At 36.7% G+C, this 20174-nt stretch overlaps 1 protein-coding gene across 4 annotated transcripts in view; it reads right to left on the minus strand.

Annotated features, from left to right (window-relative positions):
* The window catches only part of Pik3c2g (phosphatidylinositol-4-phosphate 3-kinase catalytic subunit type 2 gamma), a 326458-nt gene that overhangs the window by 34801 nt on the left and 271483 nt on the right, over nucleotides 1–20174 (minus strand). For 3 of the 4 annotated variants that reach the window (XM_087213485.1, XM_021259132.2, XM_087213484.1), the window contains 3 exons: nucleotides 18830–19016; nucleotides 18268–18389; nucleotides 14661–14769 (listed from right to left, as the gene is read on the minus strand). In XM_087213485.1, the coding sequence (XP_087069611.1) occupies nucleotides 14661–14769; nucleotides 18268–18389; nucleotides 18830–19016 (418 nt within the window). The remainder of the gene's footprint in view (nucleotides 1–14660; nucleotides 14770–18267; nucleotides 18390–18829; nucleotides 19017–20174) is intronic. The other variant, XR_002395360.2, reaches the window with a different exon arrangement.

Raw genomic sequence — 20174 nt, forward strand, 5'->3', positions numbered from 1 at the left:
AAACATTGCCATATATGTGTGATTTTTATGGATGCGTGTTTCAGATTTCCTAAATAGAAAAAAATATATTATGACATTTACTAGGTCATTACTACTGTTTTGCTATAAGGTAAACTAATCTTTTATGGGATTGAAAGTCAGATTACATTTCTTTAAGACATTCAAGTGTGCTCTGTTCCTGGAGCTCACCATAAATGTTTACATTCTGAAAGTTTTTACTTACACATGACCCTTACATTACTCTTTTCTATAAAAGTTGTGCCTTTGGACAAGACTTTGTGGAAATTATAACTCTCAGTAGAACAGAGATGCTCTCCTACTGAGTATGTATTACTCAATCTTTAGTTCCACAAATGTTCACTGAGTCCTAACTGCTCTCTCCAACATTCAGGAATGTGAGGGGATATTTGGAGAAAGAAAGATGCACAAGGTGATCTCTCTATTTAGGACGCAACCTAGGGGAGGAAATGTTACATTAAATGCTGTAATAAAAATAGTAGTTGCATGTAATTTTAGTTATGAAAATAGGGAAGGTCATGAACAAATTGGCATTTAACCTGAGCTCCAATGAATGACTGACTGGTGAATCTAAGAATAGCTTTTTCTTAGTGAAGCTGGCATGCATTTTGTAAACTGTTATGGTTTGTATGGAGATGTCCCCAAAGCTTCATGAGGTCATAGGTTGGTCTTTTTGGAGGTAGCTAGGATTAAGTGCATGATGCTGAGATTAAGTGTGTGACCCTGGGATTATGGGTGCTCCACCCTGGATGTGGGTGGCATTAATCAATAGGCTTATAACCTGGATAGATTATAAAGGGACCTAAAGAAGCTGCTGCCACCTTTGGTTGGTGTTGCTGCTTCTGGTGCTGCTGCTTGTCTTCGGCTGCCTCCTGCCTGCTCTGCCAGCCCCCTCTGTGATCCCACCTTGCCTTGGAGCCAGCTGGTTATGGACTGAAACTTCTACAAACTGTGAGCCAAAATAAACCTTTCCTCCTTTAACTTTAGATGTTGGGGATTTTGTCTCAGCAATGAGAAAATCAACTAAGACATAAGCCATTATAAGCAAAGTAGCCCTCCCCATGAGATTTTGCATTATTCTCTAAAGAGCACACTGAGTAATTATTTTCTGTAGGTACAGGCTGAAGTGGTAGTAGCTGTCAAAGCTGCCTGACAGTCTCCTTGGTCAGCCTTCTGTCTCATTCTGTGCAATGGCTTTTCCAACTTTCCCCAGAAACTTTAACTTCCAACTCTGACTCCTCTGCTGATAGCTGTATCTCTACTTCAGAGAAGATAAAAAGCAGTTGGGGATTTCCAAACATCCTGCCATAAAATCTATAGACTCCCACAGCTGGAACACTTTCTAGTTCCTTTTTATTTCAAAAGAAGAATTACCTTGCTTCCCATTCATTACAGATGGAATTGTGGTCCCCATCAAATTCATGTATTGAAGTGCAAACCTCTAGCACTCAGAATGTTATCTTATTTGGAAACAGTGTCATTGCAGATATAATTAGTTAAATTAGGATGGCATTGTATGGGAGCAGAGTGAGCTCCTACTCCAATATTATGGGTCTCCTTAAAACATGGGGGCAACTTGGATACTGTTGACCTTAGAAGGAAAACAATGTGAAGAGACATATGGAGAATATCATCATCTGTAAGCCAAAAACAGGGCCCTGGGATAGATTTTTCTCTCACAGCCATCAGAAAGAACCAATCCTGCAGATACCTTGATTTCAGACTTCTAGTTGCCACCCAGCACTGTGAGATGATAATGCAGGTTTGTGGCACTTTGTTATGGCAGCTCTCGAAAATTATCCAATGTTGATTCCTTTATCACTGTCCTGGACTCTATTCTTTTCCCCTCAGGAACCTTGTAGAATATTCTATTTTATGATTTAACATCTTCATCTTCTTCATTTTCATCTGCATAAAAAGTTGTTAACTCTCTCCATTTTAAAAACTAACAAGCCAATGTGTCAAATATGTGCAGGATATTTGCGCACATATAAGACCATGTAGTTAGTGCCTTACATTTCTCTTTTCTGACACAAGCACACACATGGGAGGAGCTGTCGGCACTTCTACAGGTTCTATTTCCATTTCTATTCATTTTGTGATTGGTCACACACAGGTTTGTACTAACTGTCCTCTGAAGATATATTTGTCTTAATCACTAAATATCTTTCATTTTAAATGTCTTTTCCCCCCAGTCCAATAGAAATTTTCCTGATCCCTATATAGATGATTTTAGAGATGCATTCTTTTTCATTTACTTATATGATGCCATATTATCAGTTTTTCTTCCCCTTGTCCTGTCATCTCTAGTTTTCAGGTGCCTTTTTTTTTTTTAAGTTTTAATGACCTTCACTTCTAAATCCATTTGTGTCACTTCTCTTTCTTTCAGGATGATGTCATCATCATTGCCAGCATCTATAATGATGCACAAATCTGTGTCTTTATGCCAGATTTGTCACCTAAATCTCAGCCCTCTATATCAACGTACCTCTTTATTGACTTTCTTGACTGTTCTAAAATAATTCAAACTCTAAAAGTGCTGCAGGAAATGCATTTTGTTTCACCTGACCTCAATTTGCTGCTTCTGTGTCTTGGCCCAAAACAATGTACATCTCTACCTCTGTTCTCATCCTGCACTGAAAATTACTCACTATATCATCTCTGAAATATCTCGCTAACCATTTCTTCCTTCTATATAATTGATTCTCACCCAGTTTATAGCAGGGGATCTCACCTCTCATCTTGTTACTCTTTACTCCATTTTCTACACAATTGCCAAACTAATCTTTCAAAATTATAATCTAATAACTTTTAAAACATGGCAAGTATAATGGGTCCCCATTACTATTAAGAAAAAACCCAACAGCCCTACAAGGCTTATTAGGCTGTTCTGACTTGGAATCTTGCTCTTATTCCAATTCTGACTCTTACCTTATGTTTTACTCTGTGGAGTTATATTTATTTCCTCCAATGTGGCATCTCCCTCACCTTCTTGTCTTCCTCATGCTCTTTTCTCCTTATTTTCTACCCTACCCCCTCTATTGCCCAAAGTTATCATGTGCTCTTTACCATTGTTAGTCTAGTCAGTGAGATATCAAGAGCAGAGATAATTCACTCACTCATGCATAATACAATATTTCAGTTCAATAAACATCTGTCATAGGAAAAACTGAGATCTGTCCTTAAATATAAAAATGCATTAGTTCTAATGCAAATATTCTTATCCACATAGCATTTTCTGTATCATCATAAATTAGTCAATTATCGATTTTAATCTCTACATACTAATTTCTTGTAAGATTATTTAATAGGACTTACTCTTAAGAGAAAAATCCATATTCAAAAAGCTGACCATATCAAGATTTTTCTATATATTTTTAAAGTTTAAAATCACACAGGCAGTGCTGAATTTCTTGAAGAAAATTAGACCTTCTTTAGCCTCTTGACAAGTAGTCAGTTACTCTTTTTTGACAAAAGTTTGACCTCATTACCCAATGGTTATTGAACTTCAAAACTAGGTAAGAGCTCTTTCCAATTAGCATCTGAAATGCCACCACTAAGTAATCATTCCATTGTATTTACACTGTCATATCTTTAAAGTTCTCATTTATAATTCAGGGTATGGATGATATACTAATTCATAATTTTTTATTACAACAAGATTGCTTCATTTTTAAGGGGAAACATGATCCAGTATAGAGATGAAGAGGGTAAAATAATATTGTTCAATCTCACAATAATAAATCATTAAATTTTCCTAGATTTGACTTCAAATGTGTGTAAGTATCCCACAGCCTTGAGCACATTGCACTGCTAGGTAGTTTGAAGACTTACAGAAATGTTAGTGTTAAACTACTCTCACTGATAATCTGCACCAGTGCTTGCAGCTGGGTTTGTATTAATTGTCAACCAGTGTAGCTACATTTGGTTATGCAGATTAGACACTGCATAACTTCAAAGGTGCTGTCTTTATGTTAACTGTGGTGTATAACCATATAGGGTGCTCCACTTGTAGGGCTGCAAGGTACAGTAAATAAAAATGACGATTCCTATGCAATACTTGGAATATACTTTTAAAAAGACTTGTTGCTTAGCAAAGTTAAAATTTAACTAGGTATCCTGTATTCTCTCTAGTGCCCATATGAAAGGAGGTGATTGGAAAGTGTGTGGGCATAGCTTTGGCTGTTTCAATGACTAGAGGGTACAACTGACAGTAAGAGGCAAGATCAATATTCTACAATATATAGAAGATTATCCCATTATGAGTGTTTTGGGCTGGGTGTGTAGCTCAGTGATAGGGTACTTGCCTTCCATGCCTGAGACCCTGAGTTAAATCTCTAGAGCTAAAAAAATAATCCTCAAGTGGTAATAATTTCCCAGGTAAAAGTTCTTTAACTTCTTGATTCTTGAAGTAAGAAAACTGAACACTACAGAAGACAGTGGTTGACTGAACAAAATCAGTACCAACAAAACACTGCTGCAGTGTGGTCCCTAAGTGTGGGCTCGCTCATGTGACTCTGAAAGCAGCCTACAGAAATGAAGACTATGGATACACAACAGAGGGAGAGAGGACGAGAGTGTGAGGCGTCCTGGTGTGCTAGTGTTCTGTGTAAGATCAAAGCTAGTGTAAGCCATGGATGAATTTTAAGCAGAAATGCACCATGACTGCATTTGTTTAGAAAGATGACAGTGTGGAATTGTAGGAGAAAGAAGACCCAGAAAACAACATTCCTGCAGAATACCTTCAGAACCCCCCCACACACCTGTTGTCTTCTCTGAGCATTTCTTCTGCTTCCCCTTTAAGTTTCTGAAATGATAGCTATGCTCTCTGTCTGTTCCCTGGGTATGAGGTAGATATCCTCCTCATATCTCCTGATTTTGTAGCTTGTATTCTTCCTTTATAAAAATGCCTGGCTTTGAATATCATGTCTACTGACTGTACTGCACTCCACCCCTTGTCTCACTTGCCTAAGCATCTCTGGGTCACTGAACCTCATTTCTTGAAGACTTTTAGCCTTGGCACCTTGTCATTGCTGTGATGGTATTCTTGTCATACTTCACACTTATTTTAATATTCACATACATCATCCTTCGGTAACCTAGATTCTTTATTCTTGAATTCCTCTCCTTCAATGTTTGGTCCTACATCCTGCTCAGACTCTCACTTCTCTTTCCTTGATCTTGCCTTGAGCAATGACCCAGTCCTTCCATTATCTTTTTTTTTTTTTTTCCCCTTCCATTATCTTGATTTCTAGTCTCTTAGTCTTTTGTACTTGGCAAAACTCCAAACTCTGGTTCTGTATTTCCTGCTAACTCTGCAGCTGTATCAGCCTGCCAAGTGTTGCTGGAGAAACACACTGGACCCTGTTCACTGGTCTTACTGCAGCTACAGGCCTATTACCCTGAAGTGGCTCTTCAGGATTTTCTGACAACTTTACAAAAAAGAGGAAGAGGAAGAAGAAGCAGAAGAAGCAGCAGGAGAAGAAACAGGAATGAATTCCCGTTAAGACCCAACATGATCATCTTATCGACCTCTGTCCTTTTCTCTGTTATGTATATGGCTCTGTGTTTTCATTTAAAGATGATTTGGGCATTAGATTCTGTATCCTCCTCTCTACTCAAAGTCATCATGCTGTTTTCTGCCTGAGTTTGCTTTTCTTTCTGGAATTATCACTTTTTTATGTTTAAATAAATCTTTTAAAATCAGTATACAGGTACAAATATGCTATAATTTATTTCAATAAACAAAATTTTTGACCTACATTTCCCTGACTATTATTTCCCCTCCATTTATCTTTAGAGCAAAACTCTTGCAAAAGTTGTTTTCCACTGTCCCTCTCAAATCCTTTCTTCACAATCTTCCTTGAGCTCATTCCAACCAGGTTTTATTTTACTAAAATTCCCACCAAACCATTCCTGTAAAATTCACCAATAATGTCCATTTTGCTAAAGCTAGTGGTCAATTCTCAATTTTTGACCAGCAGTAGCATTTTGATACAGATAATCATTCTGAATTCTTTGAAAGACTCTTTCTCTTGGGTTCCAGGCTGTTTATTCTTCTAGCAATCGCTCCCTTTCAGGCCCTATTGTTGATGATCACTTATCTACTCCAATTTCAAAATTGGTGTATTGGACCAATTCTCTTTATTATTTATATCATCTTCCAAAAAAAATCTCTCCTAGTCTTATGGCTAATAATCAGTTATTTGCTTACAACTTCAATATATATATTTCCAGCCGAACTTTCTACCTGAATTCATGACATAAGAACGTAATGCTCCACTTGAAATGTCTGCAAGTCTTACAGGCAACTTGAACTCAGTGTGTTTTGCTTTATTCCTGATTGCCTCCATTCCCCACTGCTTTTCCCATCATAGTAAAAGAAGGTTAGTGGCTGACAGTTATTCTAATTGGTCAGTGCTTGTACCCTAACAGTATTAAATATTTGGAGCATTCCTCCTATGTAGAACATTATATATTTTGTAAATAATTGAATAAATAATGGATTTGTCTTGAGGAATCTAAGCCCTGTGAAATCAATGGCTCAGATAAGTGCATTTACTTATATGAAATACTCTGAGATATTATCTATATTTTTCTTTGCTAGAGAAGATATTTATCTACCATGCAATATGGAATTTTAAATATTTGATGTATTTTTAAATAAAAATGCAGACAATAAAGAACAAATCTGAAGGCCAATGGAACAATTTTAAATTAAAATCTGCATCAGTTTATATATTGTTAAGCTCAAAGTTCTTATTAACATTTTGGTTACAGATTATATTATTGCTTGTAATGTAAAATTATTGATTTTTTGAGCGTTGATCAATTAAAAACCTAAGTGTTCTTCCTATATCAAGTGATATATTCTTGTTACCAAAGATTACAGAGCAATAAAGTACTTGCAAAGAGCAGAAGGAATGTACTCTAATGCTGAGATCCATTTTTTTTCTTTCCTTAAAGCAGCACATTAAGAGTTCCCATTTGTTAACTGGCTAGCCATCATATAGAATGGTAGCAAGATTTAGTTTTACTGAGTTAACACAATAACCTAAATCTATTTCTCTCAAACACCATGAAGTGATGTAAAAATGTGAATTTAAGAATGGGTTCTCATAAGAGTTTTAAATCAAAGTTGAACAGTAATTGTATTTTATTGCCTTTTTCATAAAGCAGCTTGTCAGAATGTCCAGTCTTTAATGTAGTTCAACCCACTATATTCATATTGTAGCAACATTGGGTAAATGATACTGTGAAAAATAGTAAACTTCTAAAGAGGCCTCCATAATTCTGGGTCTGAAATGTCATCAGCATTTTTTTTTACCAGATTGTGAAAAATAATCTTGGTTTTATTGATGATACACATGTGACATTTATCCTGCCTGAGACAGAATCTCAGCTAGCCCCAAACATGAAAAGAGCAAAGTAGTGACAAATGTAGTAATTAACATCTGGGTTTAGCAAGCAGGGAAGAGGAAACATATGTTCATTATTAAGATAGGATTTATCCATTTGGATTTATTTTGACATTTGATTTCTGCTTTAGAAAAATAACATTGCTTAAACCTTAAGTGATAACATTGCTTATTTTAAGCGACTTCCAGAAATGAGCCACAGTTACTGAGAACTAAAATTCCCAATGAGTACGGCTTAGAAAATGTTGAAAAGAATAGCTGTTAGGATGTTTTAGCTAAACTCAAATGTAGGGACACATTTGTTTAGCTACTGGAATAATTTGCTATAACTTTTATGATATGTCTATAGTACTCTTTTTAAAGATTTTAATTAACAATTCCGCCAAACAGAGCAAAATTTAAAGAAGCAAAAGGAATTGTTGTTAGCACCACTATCTTTGTTTGAATGACATAAACATTGAAAGCAAAACAGAATATTATAGCAGTTTTGGGGTAGAAAGTGAAGCTACAGAAGTAAAACCATGTAGATGTATGACAAGGATGTCTAACCCTGCTCTTAACTTCATTAGAAGAGATGCATATTGTATAATTGTGGCCCTCATTTTTGTCCATTTTATCAACTCTATGTATGTGTGTGTGTGAGAGAGAGAAGAGAGAGAGGGGAGAGAGGGAGGGAGAGAGGAAGGGGGAGAGAGAGAGAGAGAGAATCTCAGAGATTATCTCAGAGATTTATAGGCATCCCTCCCTCCACGTCTGGGCTGCTCTTACATCTATAGATCAAGTCCCCAGGGGTCTCTTACTTGTCTAACTAAACTGATTCTGGCCTTAAAGTAACCTCATCATTTCATTCTCTTGACAAAACGCAACACAGCTTATAGTTCAGAATGCCTCTAGAAGGACTCATAATAATATTTGAACTTAGTAAATTAAGGCTGCCCAATTTAATATTCAAGTTGCACCTTCTGCTTCCTCTTCTCCTCTTTCCCCACACTTATTGACACATATTATTTATGTTCATGTTTGTATTATCAGCACATTATAAACTCATTGAGCATAAAGTGTATCTTACACTATTTTAATCTCTCCAATTTCTTTTCTCTGCCAGTTTAACTTCATCTAAAGTGTTACACAAAGTAAGTGCTCAATACAAATTAAAAAGTCTTTACAAATTTCTTTACAATGGTATGAAATAGTTACAAATAAATACATCATGTAACTGAGAATGGAATATGAGTTTTAGTATCAAGGCATAATAGAACTATATTTGATTTTTGTATGCTGTCATATGACAAGCAACCATGAGAGAAAAAAAGTATTTTAGAAGGATTTTTCTAGGAACAGAGATAAAAATCATCCTATCACGGAAGAATTCAGCACAAATATTACACATGCACTTTCAATCTCTTGTTTATTAAGTGATAAAATCGTAAATGTGTAAGAACTTCCTTCATATAGTTCATATCACCTAAAATAATAAAAATAGTGAGGGTACATCTCTGATTTTATAGATTTTAATGTTTATGTTAAACTCAATATATGTGATGAATGAGACCTGTATCAAAAATACAAAATTTTTAAAACATCAGAATAAGATGATTTGTTTTGGAGTTATATGACTTTTAGGCCAATCATGTTTCACTTAATTTTAGTATTATTTTTCATTTCCTTAATGTAATCAGATTCAGGGAAATAGCTACAAACATATGGAGATGCAAAGCTTTCACAGTGACTAATCCATTTGAGCAAAATTAAAAATTGATTATTTTATGCATCACAAAGAACTTGGGTGCTTGGGCCACCCTGCTTACTATTGCTGGTCAGCATTTAATGAAATGATTATTATTCATTATTCATTATTATATAATCTGTACACTGAGTATTATCTCAAGGTTCCTTGGAATTCTTTTAGAATAAGCAAAAGAAAACCCAGGGGGTGCAGTTGCAAAAATCTTTTCCAGGACATCAGCACTTATCAACATAGACAGAATACAACCTAGGACTGTAAGCTTATCTGATAAGCTTACATATCTGATTCAGCTTTCTACTTCTTCTGGTAAATTTTCTCATACCTGTGTGTATCTCTGAATTACTTGGGTTAGGTTATTAAAAAAAAAAACCACATTCCTACATATCACGTCTACTTATCTGACCAGCATCTCTAATGATGCGGCTTCTGAACATACTTTCTAAGATCTCTGAAACATGGCCACTAGGTTCTATTTTGGCACAGCTGGTCAGAGAGCGTCTAATGCAGACAATCCAAAAACATGTGCGAATGACTAACAAGGTAGTTTTTGAAAGTAGCAGCTAATACACCAGTGCTCTGCAGTACCTTACATTTAGTTTTTGTTGATTTGAGGTTTATTAATCTAGCAATACTTTATTAATTTTGTAGCACAGAAAGAGCAGCTAATAAATGAGATGCAGTTTATACATCTCATGAAAGTATTATAAATACTGTGCAAAATCAACTAAGTTGGGGCTGGAGGTATGTTCTGTGGTAGAGCACATATTTAACATGTGCAAGGCCCTGGGTTCCATCCCTAACACACACACACACACACACACACACACGCACACAAATTGAACTAAACTATTGAGACACTTTAGGAGAAGGAATATCTATATTTTACTGCTCTTAGTATAAGAATATTGGAGAACAGGATGACGGTCCCCCCCCCTCAGAAGTGGAGTCTTTGAAGATGGCTTAGCTATTCTCTCTTAAAGCATTTTTCTTTTTAGTAATTAGGATTTTACCATAGTATCTCATGTTTGATGATGTAAAGTCTTCTTCTTTCTCCTCACCTCTTTATTTTCTTCCCCTGTAATCCCAGATTTTAATTCAATCCAAAATAAAAGCAATGCAGTGCCTCACATTTCTTCAGCCTCCCTTTCCCTAAATTCTAACCAAGAGAGATGAAAAACAACACAAAATGAAGTGAAAACATCCCCCTCGCAGTCTCTGCAGTAGTATCTTAACTGAGTGAGACTCCAAAGGTGAATATGATGAGAGCCGCAGGCTCCGAGTTTACTGGCTTTGTTTCTACATCCCCATGCAGCGGTGAGCCTGATGGACACCAATACTCATAAAAGCCTCTCTGTGCTAAACTGCACCTTCGCAAACCTCCCCATCACCGCATGCCAGGCTCTTTTTCCTCCACTCTCGCGATAGCCTTCTGCTCCTACGTCTGTGTCAGCCCATCCTGGAAGCTCCACTGCAGGCTGGTTGAGTAGTTTTTTTATTAAAAGCCTGCTACAGAAGACAGACAGATCTTAATGCATCATTCACCTTCTTCACACCATAGTCAGAAATCAGCAGCCTCTTTGGTCTTTCTTGCCTCTGCCTACATGGACCAAAGCTTGACAATTTCTACAGTTACTGGCTGCTTAAAATTCATACTGAAAGGCATTGTTTCCAAATAGCTTTACTGCAATCAATAAGATGCTCTAGGCATACAAAGATGACAATCTTAACCCACCATCCTCTTGACACTTGTCTTTAAAGATAACTGCCTGGTCCATGGCCCGTGACTACTGTATAATTGAATGGACATGACCTTCTGAGAATGTCGGAATCAGTAAGGAACATTAAGATGTCAACATTCTATATTATTCTTGAAGAGGTGAAAGTCAATTGGATGCCAATAAAATGAATTAAGCTGCCCGTCTTACAAGACAGAAGCCTCTTCATAACTCATTTCCCATGATCCATTGATTAAGACAGCAGGCCAAATATAGTTTAAAAAGAAATAAAGGAAGGAAACCCAATGTGTGAATATATACTCTCTGTTGAAGATGCAAGCTTAATACCTTGCTTTCCTAGTGTCTAGTTTTGTTATTGTCTGACATTGTTTTCCACAATTGCTCCCCATCTTTGTTTCCTTCTGCTGAGATTATTGTGTCACTAGTTTCCCTATTAGTCTGTTCCCATGGTGAACACATATTGATCATTTCTTTCTCTTTGCTCATCACAGGCAGATTGCAAATGTGGACTGCAAGATTGGAATGATCTTTCCAGAGGGTGCATCATGACTCAGCACTGTTAACACAATCATCTTTTCTGACTATGGCCAGGCATTGCTTCTGGGCTTGGCATTTGGAGCCAGTCCAGTCTGACCCATGATTGGCAACTGGCCAGATTCCTGAGATTACTCCACTACACTAGATTAGACACTGGACTAGTAAAAAATATTCAAACTATTGATGCTTATCTTGTAATATCTCCACATTTTAAAACACTTAAATTTTCTGCAACTATTAAAATGTTATCATTTATGCATGTACTAGTGTGGGTATAAAATGTGTATAAATTCAATACCTATTTTGGAAGTGCAAGTTAATTTCTTTTTAAAAGAATTTTGCTTAGATATAAGAATAAACAGGCTGAGAGACCAGTGCCAAACACTCTTAGATTCAGTCTTTCAATTTCATAGATTTTTGAATGGCAGCATGTCCTATAGGAAAGTATATGCTAATAATTCTATTGGTGATTATTCATTAAAATATTTAGTAAACATTAGTAGGTGTTAGTAATTGTGCTAGATGTGGGGTAAAGATCAAAGAATAAGCTCTTTAAGTTTTTGAGCAGGAGAAAAGCTTGTAGCCATAATGTGTTGATTTTACAGTTCCCTTTGTCTAGCATGACTTTGCTTGATTCCTATTTATTAACTGCTACTTGCCCTTTAATATCAGCTTGACTCCATACCCTCTAGGATGCCTTCTCTTATTCATTCAGAGCTGAGTTAAGTGGATCTCCTTAAGTGCTCAGGCACTTGTCCTTCCTTACAAAACAAGATCTCCAGCTGAGAATATACCAGTCTTGAAATAACCCTGCTGTACCATGTTCTTCAGCCTGTATTTGCCAAGAGTCAATAATACAGTCGGACCCTGGAGCATCTGCTATCTTAGAGGCCAAATGACAGAACATGTCTGAAAATGGGAAAGATGTTTATAGATTGAGGCAATGGTTCTTGAACATTAGCATGCATCAGCATCTTAAATCACATTTGCTTGGGTGTCTCCTGAGAGTTTCTGAGTTAGCTGGTTTAGGATGCAGCAGAGAATCTACCTTCCTTTAAGTTTCAAGGTGGTTATCAGGAACTGTGTATCAGGTGTGTGTCAGGAACTGTGCTGTGAGAAGCTGTTGTTTGAGGAACTGGTGAAAAGGATTTAAAAGTTCCACCTCTTGCCCCTGACTATACACAATCCAATGGGGCCATCACTGACATTCCAGGTCTCCTGAGCAGTAAGCAGGACATCCATAGTCTGACTTACATGATTTTCTTCTTTGGGTAGTTCTATTTTCCCTCAGACCACAGTGATAGGTCTCCCACTACCTCAGCAGCTATTATGCATAGTAGCTGCCCTCTTCCTATTGTGCCTTGCCCCCACCCCTGTGTGATGTCATGCCAAGATGGTTGCTCCCACCAAAGAATAAACCCTTCTTCCCAGCATGCCCCTGTTCCCGCCTAGAAAGTAACCTAATACTCACTCACCTCCTACCAACTAGTGACATCACTGGCTCCTCCATTCCCTAGTCACTACCTCACTCAACCTCTCCTCAGCTCTTACAAACCCCACCCAAGTCTCTATAAAAGACTCTACCTGCCTCGGCCATATTGCCTTTGCCTCTCCTTTGTTCAGAGACAGCCCAGCAGATCTGCTCCCTAATAAAGGCTTGTTGTGGCCTGGTCTGGTCTTGGTTTTCAGCCTTTTTTACCTGAGACACAGTATTACCAACAGAAGAGGCATAGCAATACGCCGACATAGTGAATCAGTGTGCTGGTTCACAGTTAGGAAGCAGTTTCAAAGAGATGTATTAATATATTGTATTTTAAAATTTCAGTCAGGTTTCCTTAATGGCTACTGGTTTAATCTATTGTGTAGCATATGATTTAAAAAATTCACATGGTTACTGGAGTAGATTCAACTAAAACTTTCCCCATGTTCCAAATGAGGAGGAAAGGTTGTTGAATGGGCATATGAGAAAAATTGAGCTCTTCGATCCTTTAATAAGTTCTAATTATGGAGCCTGTTGCTATCCCGCTGTTACAATAGCTATAGTTCATTATGGAGTATCTACATATACAGTATGCTATTATATATGTATAGCTTAAGTTAAGGTATACGCAAGTGCTGTGTGCATTTGCTCTGGACAGCAGAGTTCAGGAATGGCCTACTAATGTCCTCATCAGTTAAATTCTAGGAGCAGTGGGATGAGAGAGGTGGTGAGGGAGCTTCTCTGTATGGAAAGACCACTAGAGGGGTCAGGATGCTTGCTTCTGTTGTTCACTCACAAATCAACAATATACATTTTATTAATTAAAATACTGAATGCTAGAGATGTTTTTAATTATAAAAATGGTGACTGTTGACTACTGTGATTAATAGTAAAAATGGGCTCATATCGTTATTCAAAATACCTGGTTTAAATATTCTGATATTCTTTAATTATTCTCCATTCTTGCATCAAAAGCACCCACAGAGGACTTGTCCTCTTTACTTTGAGAGATTATATCCTAGACAAATCATTCAAGGAGCCTATGTCTGTTCAAGAACTCTAGAAGGTTCTGTTAGCTGATGACTGCCTCTGGAACTCTGAATTTCTTGGACAGGACCAGCCCACACAGAGTGTTAGGGGTCTCGCTATGTGGCTACGTGGGCCAGGCTGGGCTGACATGTGATCCTCCTGCTGCTGCCTCCCACAATGCTGGGATTACAGGCATGCACCATCCCTCCTGGCTATATTGTGTTGTTTTAAGTCACCACTTTTGTGGTAATTGGTTACAACAGTAACAGAAATCAAAAACAATTCCTTCCTCTTTTTTCCCCCTTCCTGACCCTTTGTACATTGTTTGGTTCTACTCTAGACCCCTCCCCAGGACAACTCTTAAATCCTCCCCAGAGTTCAAGGCTCATTTAGTGACCCTTTCTCTCTATATACTTTAACACAGTTGGAAGTAGTTGTGCTCCTATAAAACTCCAGAGCACCCTGTACCATAGACAATCCGTTTAGCACATATTCTTCACTTGACTTATTTGATGCCAGGCTATATATATTTTTGCTGCTCCATGGTTCCTAGTTCATGGATTTTAGACATATTAGACTTGAATATTCATTGAATGAATGAACTGAAGAATATTATCATAAAATACTTTTAAATACTTCCAGTAGCAATGTATGAAATATTGGATATTTTATTTATAAATATAAAAGTAACATACGTTTTTAACCTCATATGGTCTGTGTAATATCTGCTCCATGTAATGATTTAGATCTCTGCATCTTTTGTGGTCTGAATTTGTAAAAGGTAAGTGCCACCAATGAGGAAACCTGTTTTAAAAGAAAAAAAAAGTATCTTCATTAGTATGAAAATGGACATCTCTGTTTTAGGACTGGTGGGAACATTAACCACTGCATCAGATAGAAGAGCCAATGAAAACATCTGAAAGAGTAACATGATTCATCTTGAAAGTTTTCATTGACATCTCTGTGCTCACTTGTCCTGCTTTGTCACTAATATTAATACTAATTAAATTTAACATAAATTTACATGTTCTTTCTTACTGTATTTGTAGCAGACCACACATTTTGTCCTTTAAATACAAGTGGGAGTCCAAGAAATACTTTCTGAACTTGACGATTTATAATTTTTCAGAGTTCAGATTGTATTGTCTCTTCCGGGTTACTATAGGCCTTTCCACACTAAAGCAATCTTTTACCAAGTGACATATGCTTCCATCTGGTCTTAGTCTTTTGGAACAGTAGCAGTAACATATCCTTAAGAGTCTGACTTACAGACTTTGTTGGAGGGCTCATCTTTGCAGGGTGGATTGATTAGGCCAGGTGTGTACAGGCTGAGCTATGGGTGGTCATGTTTGCAACACATGCTGCTTAAATCCACCTCTTTAGGAGCCACTTGCAGTAGTAGCTTCCTCTTACTGCAGTCTCCCTGCTGTCTTATTTATATGTCTGCTGTTGGGATAGAGACCATGGCTTGGCTACTGTGCTTCCTGGAGAAATGAACATGGAACTAGAGAAAGACTGTCTGCAAACACACACAAGTAGGTGACAACTGCTTCCTGCCCCCTTTACTGTTTCTGGTTGGAAATGTCAAGGAAGTCTAAAATAAACATATGTTTATAGTAAATAACTAACTTGTAATTTAAAAAATTCTTGTAGCTCTAAGTATTAAAGCATTAAAATTTTCATATGGACTTAGTTATGACAATAACAATATCATATACAAAGTTAGTTATGAAAATTAACAACAATGCTACAAATAAAATATACATACAAAGCAAGACTTTTTGAATTTTCCCTATTGGTAGGATAAAATAGCTTAATATTAATTCTATTCCTTTACTGATATTTTTGTACATATAACAGACTAAAAAATGCTATGTACAAACATGTACATAAGAATTGAGGAATTCTGCCTAGTAATGTCATTCAATTGTTTGAAATCTTACATGCCAAATGCAACATAGCAATTAGCTATTGAGAATTAAGTTTTACGATCTCTTATCTGACAGTCTCATCATGTTCTCCCTCAATTTTGTTCAGGACAAAGACAAAAAAGAAAACAAGGGCAGGAACCACAAAACAAAAACAGATGACTTGCCAACAGATTCAGTACCTGATTAGTAGAGTAGTTTGCTTTGTCAGTACAAACACTAAATTTTTATTTGCCTTTTTATCTGGCCCTCAGATGTTTTTACATCTTGGGCCAGTGTCACCAAAAGGAGATTTTCAAGAGTCGGGGGAGGAGCATTGCTAAAAGTAGAAAGGGGAAAGGAAATTCTCCTGTCCTTGAGCTGATTCATTTAGAGAAGGCCATTCGTTATAAGGGGTATTGTCATGCCTGCATGCTTGTGGAAAGGACCCAGAAGTACAAATAGCCTGATTTGCAGGGCACTGCTATATGCTATGACAAAGTAAAATTTTATTCTTTATGACTGTAACTTTCTGATCAGACTTTCCAGATCAGATTTGAGTAACTGTCATAGGGCTTCTCTGGGGAAACTCAGGAGTCAGAAGAAACCTTGTTCCTATCTTTCCTTTGTTTGTATTGCGTAGACTTTGGCCCTCTTTGGATTGTTAGCACACAAATATTGTGCAGGGCATAGAAGACTAAATGTACCCCTCAACATGTGCTGTAGAAGTAGTTTTTGTTGTTTCTTTTTGTACTGAGGATTAAACCTAGGGCCTTCACACTGAGCTCCATTCCCAGGCTTTCTTAAAATTTTAATTTGGAGACAGGATCTTGCTAAGTTGTTAATTTGCCCGGGCTGGGCTCCAATTTATGATCCTCCTGTTCCAGCCTCCCAGAGCTCTGGGATTACAGGCATGCACCGTCATGCCCAGACCACTTGTTTACGTGGTCTGAATATCAATTTGGGTACTTTGCCAGGCAGCCGTTGTGAGCAAAACAGAACCCTAACTGAAGCTGAAAATTGAGAAGAAGCATATGAAGAGATTACTATCCCTTCTAAAGTTCTTCAAGTTACACTAACATGTAAGATTCTGAAACCCAAAAGAGGACAGGTTAATCAGTATCTTTAAACAACTGACTAGTAGGGTATGATGGTGACTACAGGGGTTGAGTTCATTATTTGTAGCCCAAGTACGAGGTTTTTGCTCACATCTCCTTTTTTTTCTGTTATCCTATTAAAAATTGTTGCTAATTCTTAAACCTGCTGCTTTTAAGTTCCCAGAACAGCTTTCCTTCCTTCTCAGCCTCTTAACTATGCTTTCACTCCAATTTTTTGACTTCCTGATACTTCAAGTGCTCATGTTTCAAAATCTGTGTGACATCTGCAAGTATAGTCTTTCAGGAACATGAATTACTCAGTTGTCAATATCGCACAATATCTTCCATCCACTAACAATTCTGCTTATATTTACACTTTGGAAAATGACTACACTGTGAAAGCCAAGTAAGAATTCACATGTACAACATACACTGGGTATAATGTAGACATTTATATTCTTAAAGGATCATTTACTTAACAAAAATCCAGTGTAGATAAAAAATTTGATTTATCTCACTGTTAGTATCATAATTTCTGGGAAGCTCTCCTTTTTAAAGCCAAGGTACACTTTTTTGTCATATATTGAAATCTGTGATCTAATTTTGGTTCATTATAAGTGATAAAGGTTCATATGACTAGTAGTTGTTTTCATTGTATTTGTAGTTTGCTTATGTGTAAGATTTTTATTATAACATGGATAGTCACAATGTTTTTCATTATTGTTTCAAAATGAACATAACAACAAATTATGTTTATATAATGCAAGTTGAATAATTAATACTTAAAATGTTAATAATTGATGACGTGTGAGCTATAAATATATAACTGGTATTAATGCAGTTAAGTGTTTCTGGTACAGAAACTAAATATATAAGCTTTTCATTTTAGTTATTGTTAAAAGAATAGATAAGTCCAATTTAGAATTTTGTTCTGCATTTTCAATTCCAATTTTATTTTTATAGAAAACAGCTGAGATTAATTTTAAAAAGGGTAAATAAAACAATTTCCCCAATCATTGATGAGAAATGAAATAGTTTCTGATTTATTTATTTATTTATTTTTTTGTCTACAAAATCAATAGCTGGAAGCAAGAAGAAAATTGCAAACCTTGTTCTGTTTTATGAAACAAAAGATTCTCTACTAAGAGCAGAGCAGGCTCTCTGCTGGAAGAGATGCAGTGGTATTAGAGTAAGAATACTGTGTTGCTCCCAAGTTGGAAAATCTCATAACCATAATTTTTCCTTTTGCTCAGGGACAAGTACTGAATGCAAAACAATGCGAGAAGACAGTTCCTTACTCTGGGATAGTCAGTGATGTAAACTGCTTCTGAAGTTGGCTGTGAAATTTTGAAAACTGGTCAAATGACTTTTCTATCAGGCTGGTTTCCTCATTCCCATGTGTCACCTGGATCAAATACAGCTGCAGAAAAATAGGCAAAAATCAAAGTATGAATAAACTTCAACGCGTGGTAAAACCTAGTTTTATGTTGACCGAAAAAAGAAAAAAGTTTCCTGAAAAAATTATCGCAAGAGCTAACAGATGCGTTTTGCAAGAGTATCACCTATAAATACAGCCCATAACAGTATCATAATCTTATGTGCTGGAACAGACTAATTTCTACTGTTCTTTTCTTGTGGACATTTTAATTAGCCCTTGATTTACATTCCACCGCAGGGCAGGAACTGTTTCCTCTGATGGTTCTCTGCTAATAGCTCTGGTTGTTATGATTTTTCCTTAGAAACATCCTCTTAAAGGCCCTTGAGCTCTAATTGTAACTGATTTTTCATTTGCATAGTAAAAAAAGACAAGGTGTGGAGCAGAGTGGGAGATGGAGTCAAAATGACAGATTTTAGACTTACATCGCTGGGTTTCTTGCTGAGCCCTAAAATTGTTGCTCTTTGAATTGACCCGGCTGTACTTAGCACACAGGATTCCCGGGAGGACATCGGAGGAGATTTGGTAGGGTTCACGGCTGACATTTGTGCGAGTATGTGGATCAAATTGTTCAATTTAACAGGGAAACACTCCAGACTTTCCTTTATTTTCCTAGAGAAATTAAGAGGAAAAGACAGTAATATTCCACTGCATCAACTCATTTCATTTATAATTTGTTTCCTTGTGTTAGCTAGATCTGCTAGTGGTGGGAAACCAGGTACTGTACACTTTTATTTGAAGTCCAACTTTTAAACATTGTTGTTATTATTATTTATTTATTTTTGGTACTGAAGATCAAACTCGGAACCTTGCACTTACAAGGGAGGCGGCAGAACCACTGAGCTAAATCCCTGGCCCCTAAACATTATTTTTATAAACTTCAAGTTCACATCTGGACTTGATAGCAAATATAGAAAAAACTTTTATGGTGAAATATAGAAGAAACATAATTGCTATAATGTATTTTAACTTTTATAGGTTTGCTTTGTTTTGTTATCTATTGTTAGGAATTGTGTTTCAAAAAGTTTAATAGTAGTTTATAATTATTGGAAATCTGTCCATAAGTTTCACAATGAAACCTATAACATATGTTGAAAGAAGCCTGGCAGCTATATCCATACTCTCTACCCTATCCCTGTCCTTCCTCTTTGTTATGACTTAGATCTAGACCGTACCCTAAGAGCTTCAAGTGCTTAGAGGTGAGGCTTTTGGAAGGTGTTTGGATCATGGGGGCACTAGATTCATTAGTGGATTCATCCACTGGTGAGTTCAGCAGCTGGCTGTGCTGTTTAGGATATGGGGTCTACTCAGAGATGGGCTCACTGGGGAGGCTCTATCTCCCCTCCTGACTCCCCCCTTCTCTCTCTGCTTCTTGACCACCATGACATGAGCAGCATTCCTCCTCTAGACCCTTCTACAGTGCAATTTGTGCCTTGGACCCAGCCAACTATGGACTGAAAACATGAGCCAAAATAAATCTCTCCTCCCTTAGGTTTTGGGTGTCAGATATTTTGTCTAGTGGTGAGAAAGTTACTGAGCCACTCTTTTAGCATTTTAAAAAATTATGACTCAATTTTCATTATCTGAGTTTTAAATTTTAATTCTATTTTTTTGTATATTTGTGTTCCTTTCTCAATTATCTTAGAGGAAAAAGCATATTATAATACCATATTTAATATTTAAGTATTTTATATGAAGTGGTTTTACTCTGAGTTTTTATTGGGTTTTTCTTTTACATTTAAAAAAATAACTATTATCAAATACACACAC

This window comes from Heterocephalus glaber, unplaced genomic scaffold, assembly GCF_053883595.1.
Source record: "Heterocephalus glaber isolate CG9 unplaced genomic scaffold, H.glaber_assembly_v1.0 deba00001444, whole genome shotgun sequence".
In the NCBI taxonomy this organism is placed as follows: Eukaryota; Metazoa; Chordata; class Mammalia; order Rodentia; family Bathyergidae; genus Heterocephalus; species Heterocephalus glaber.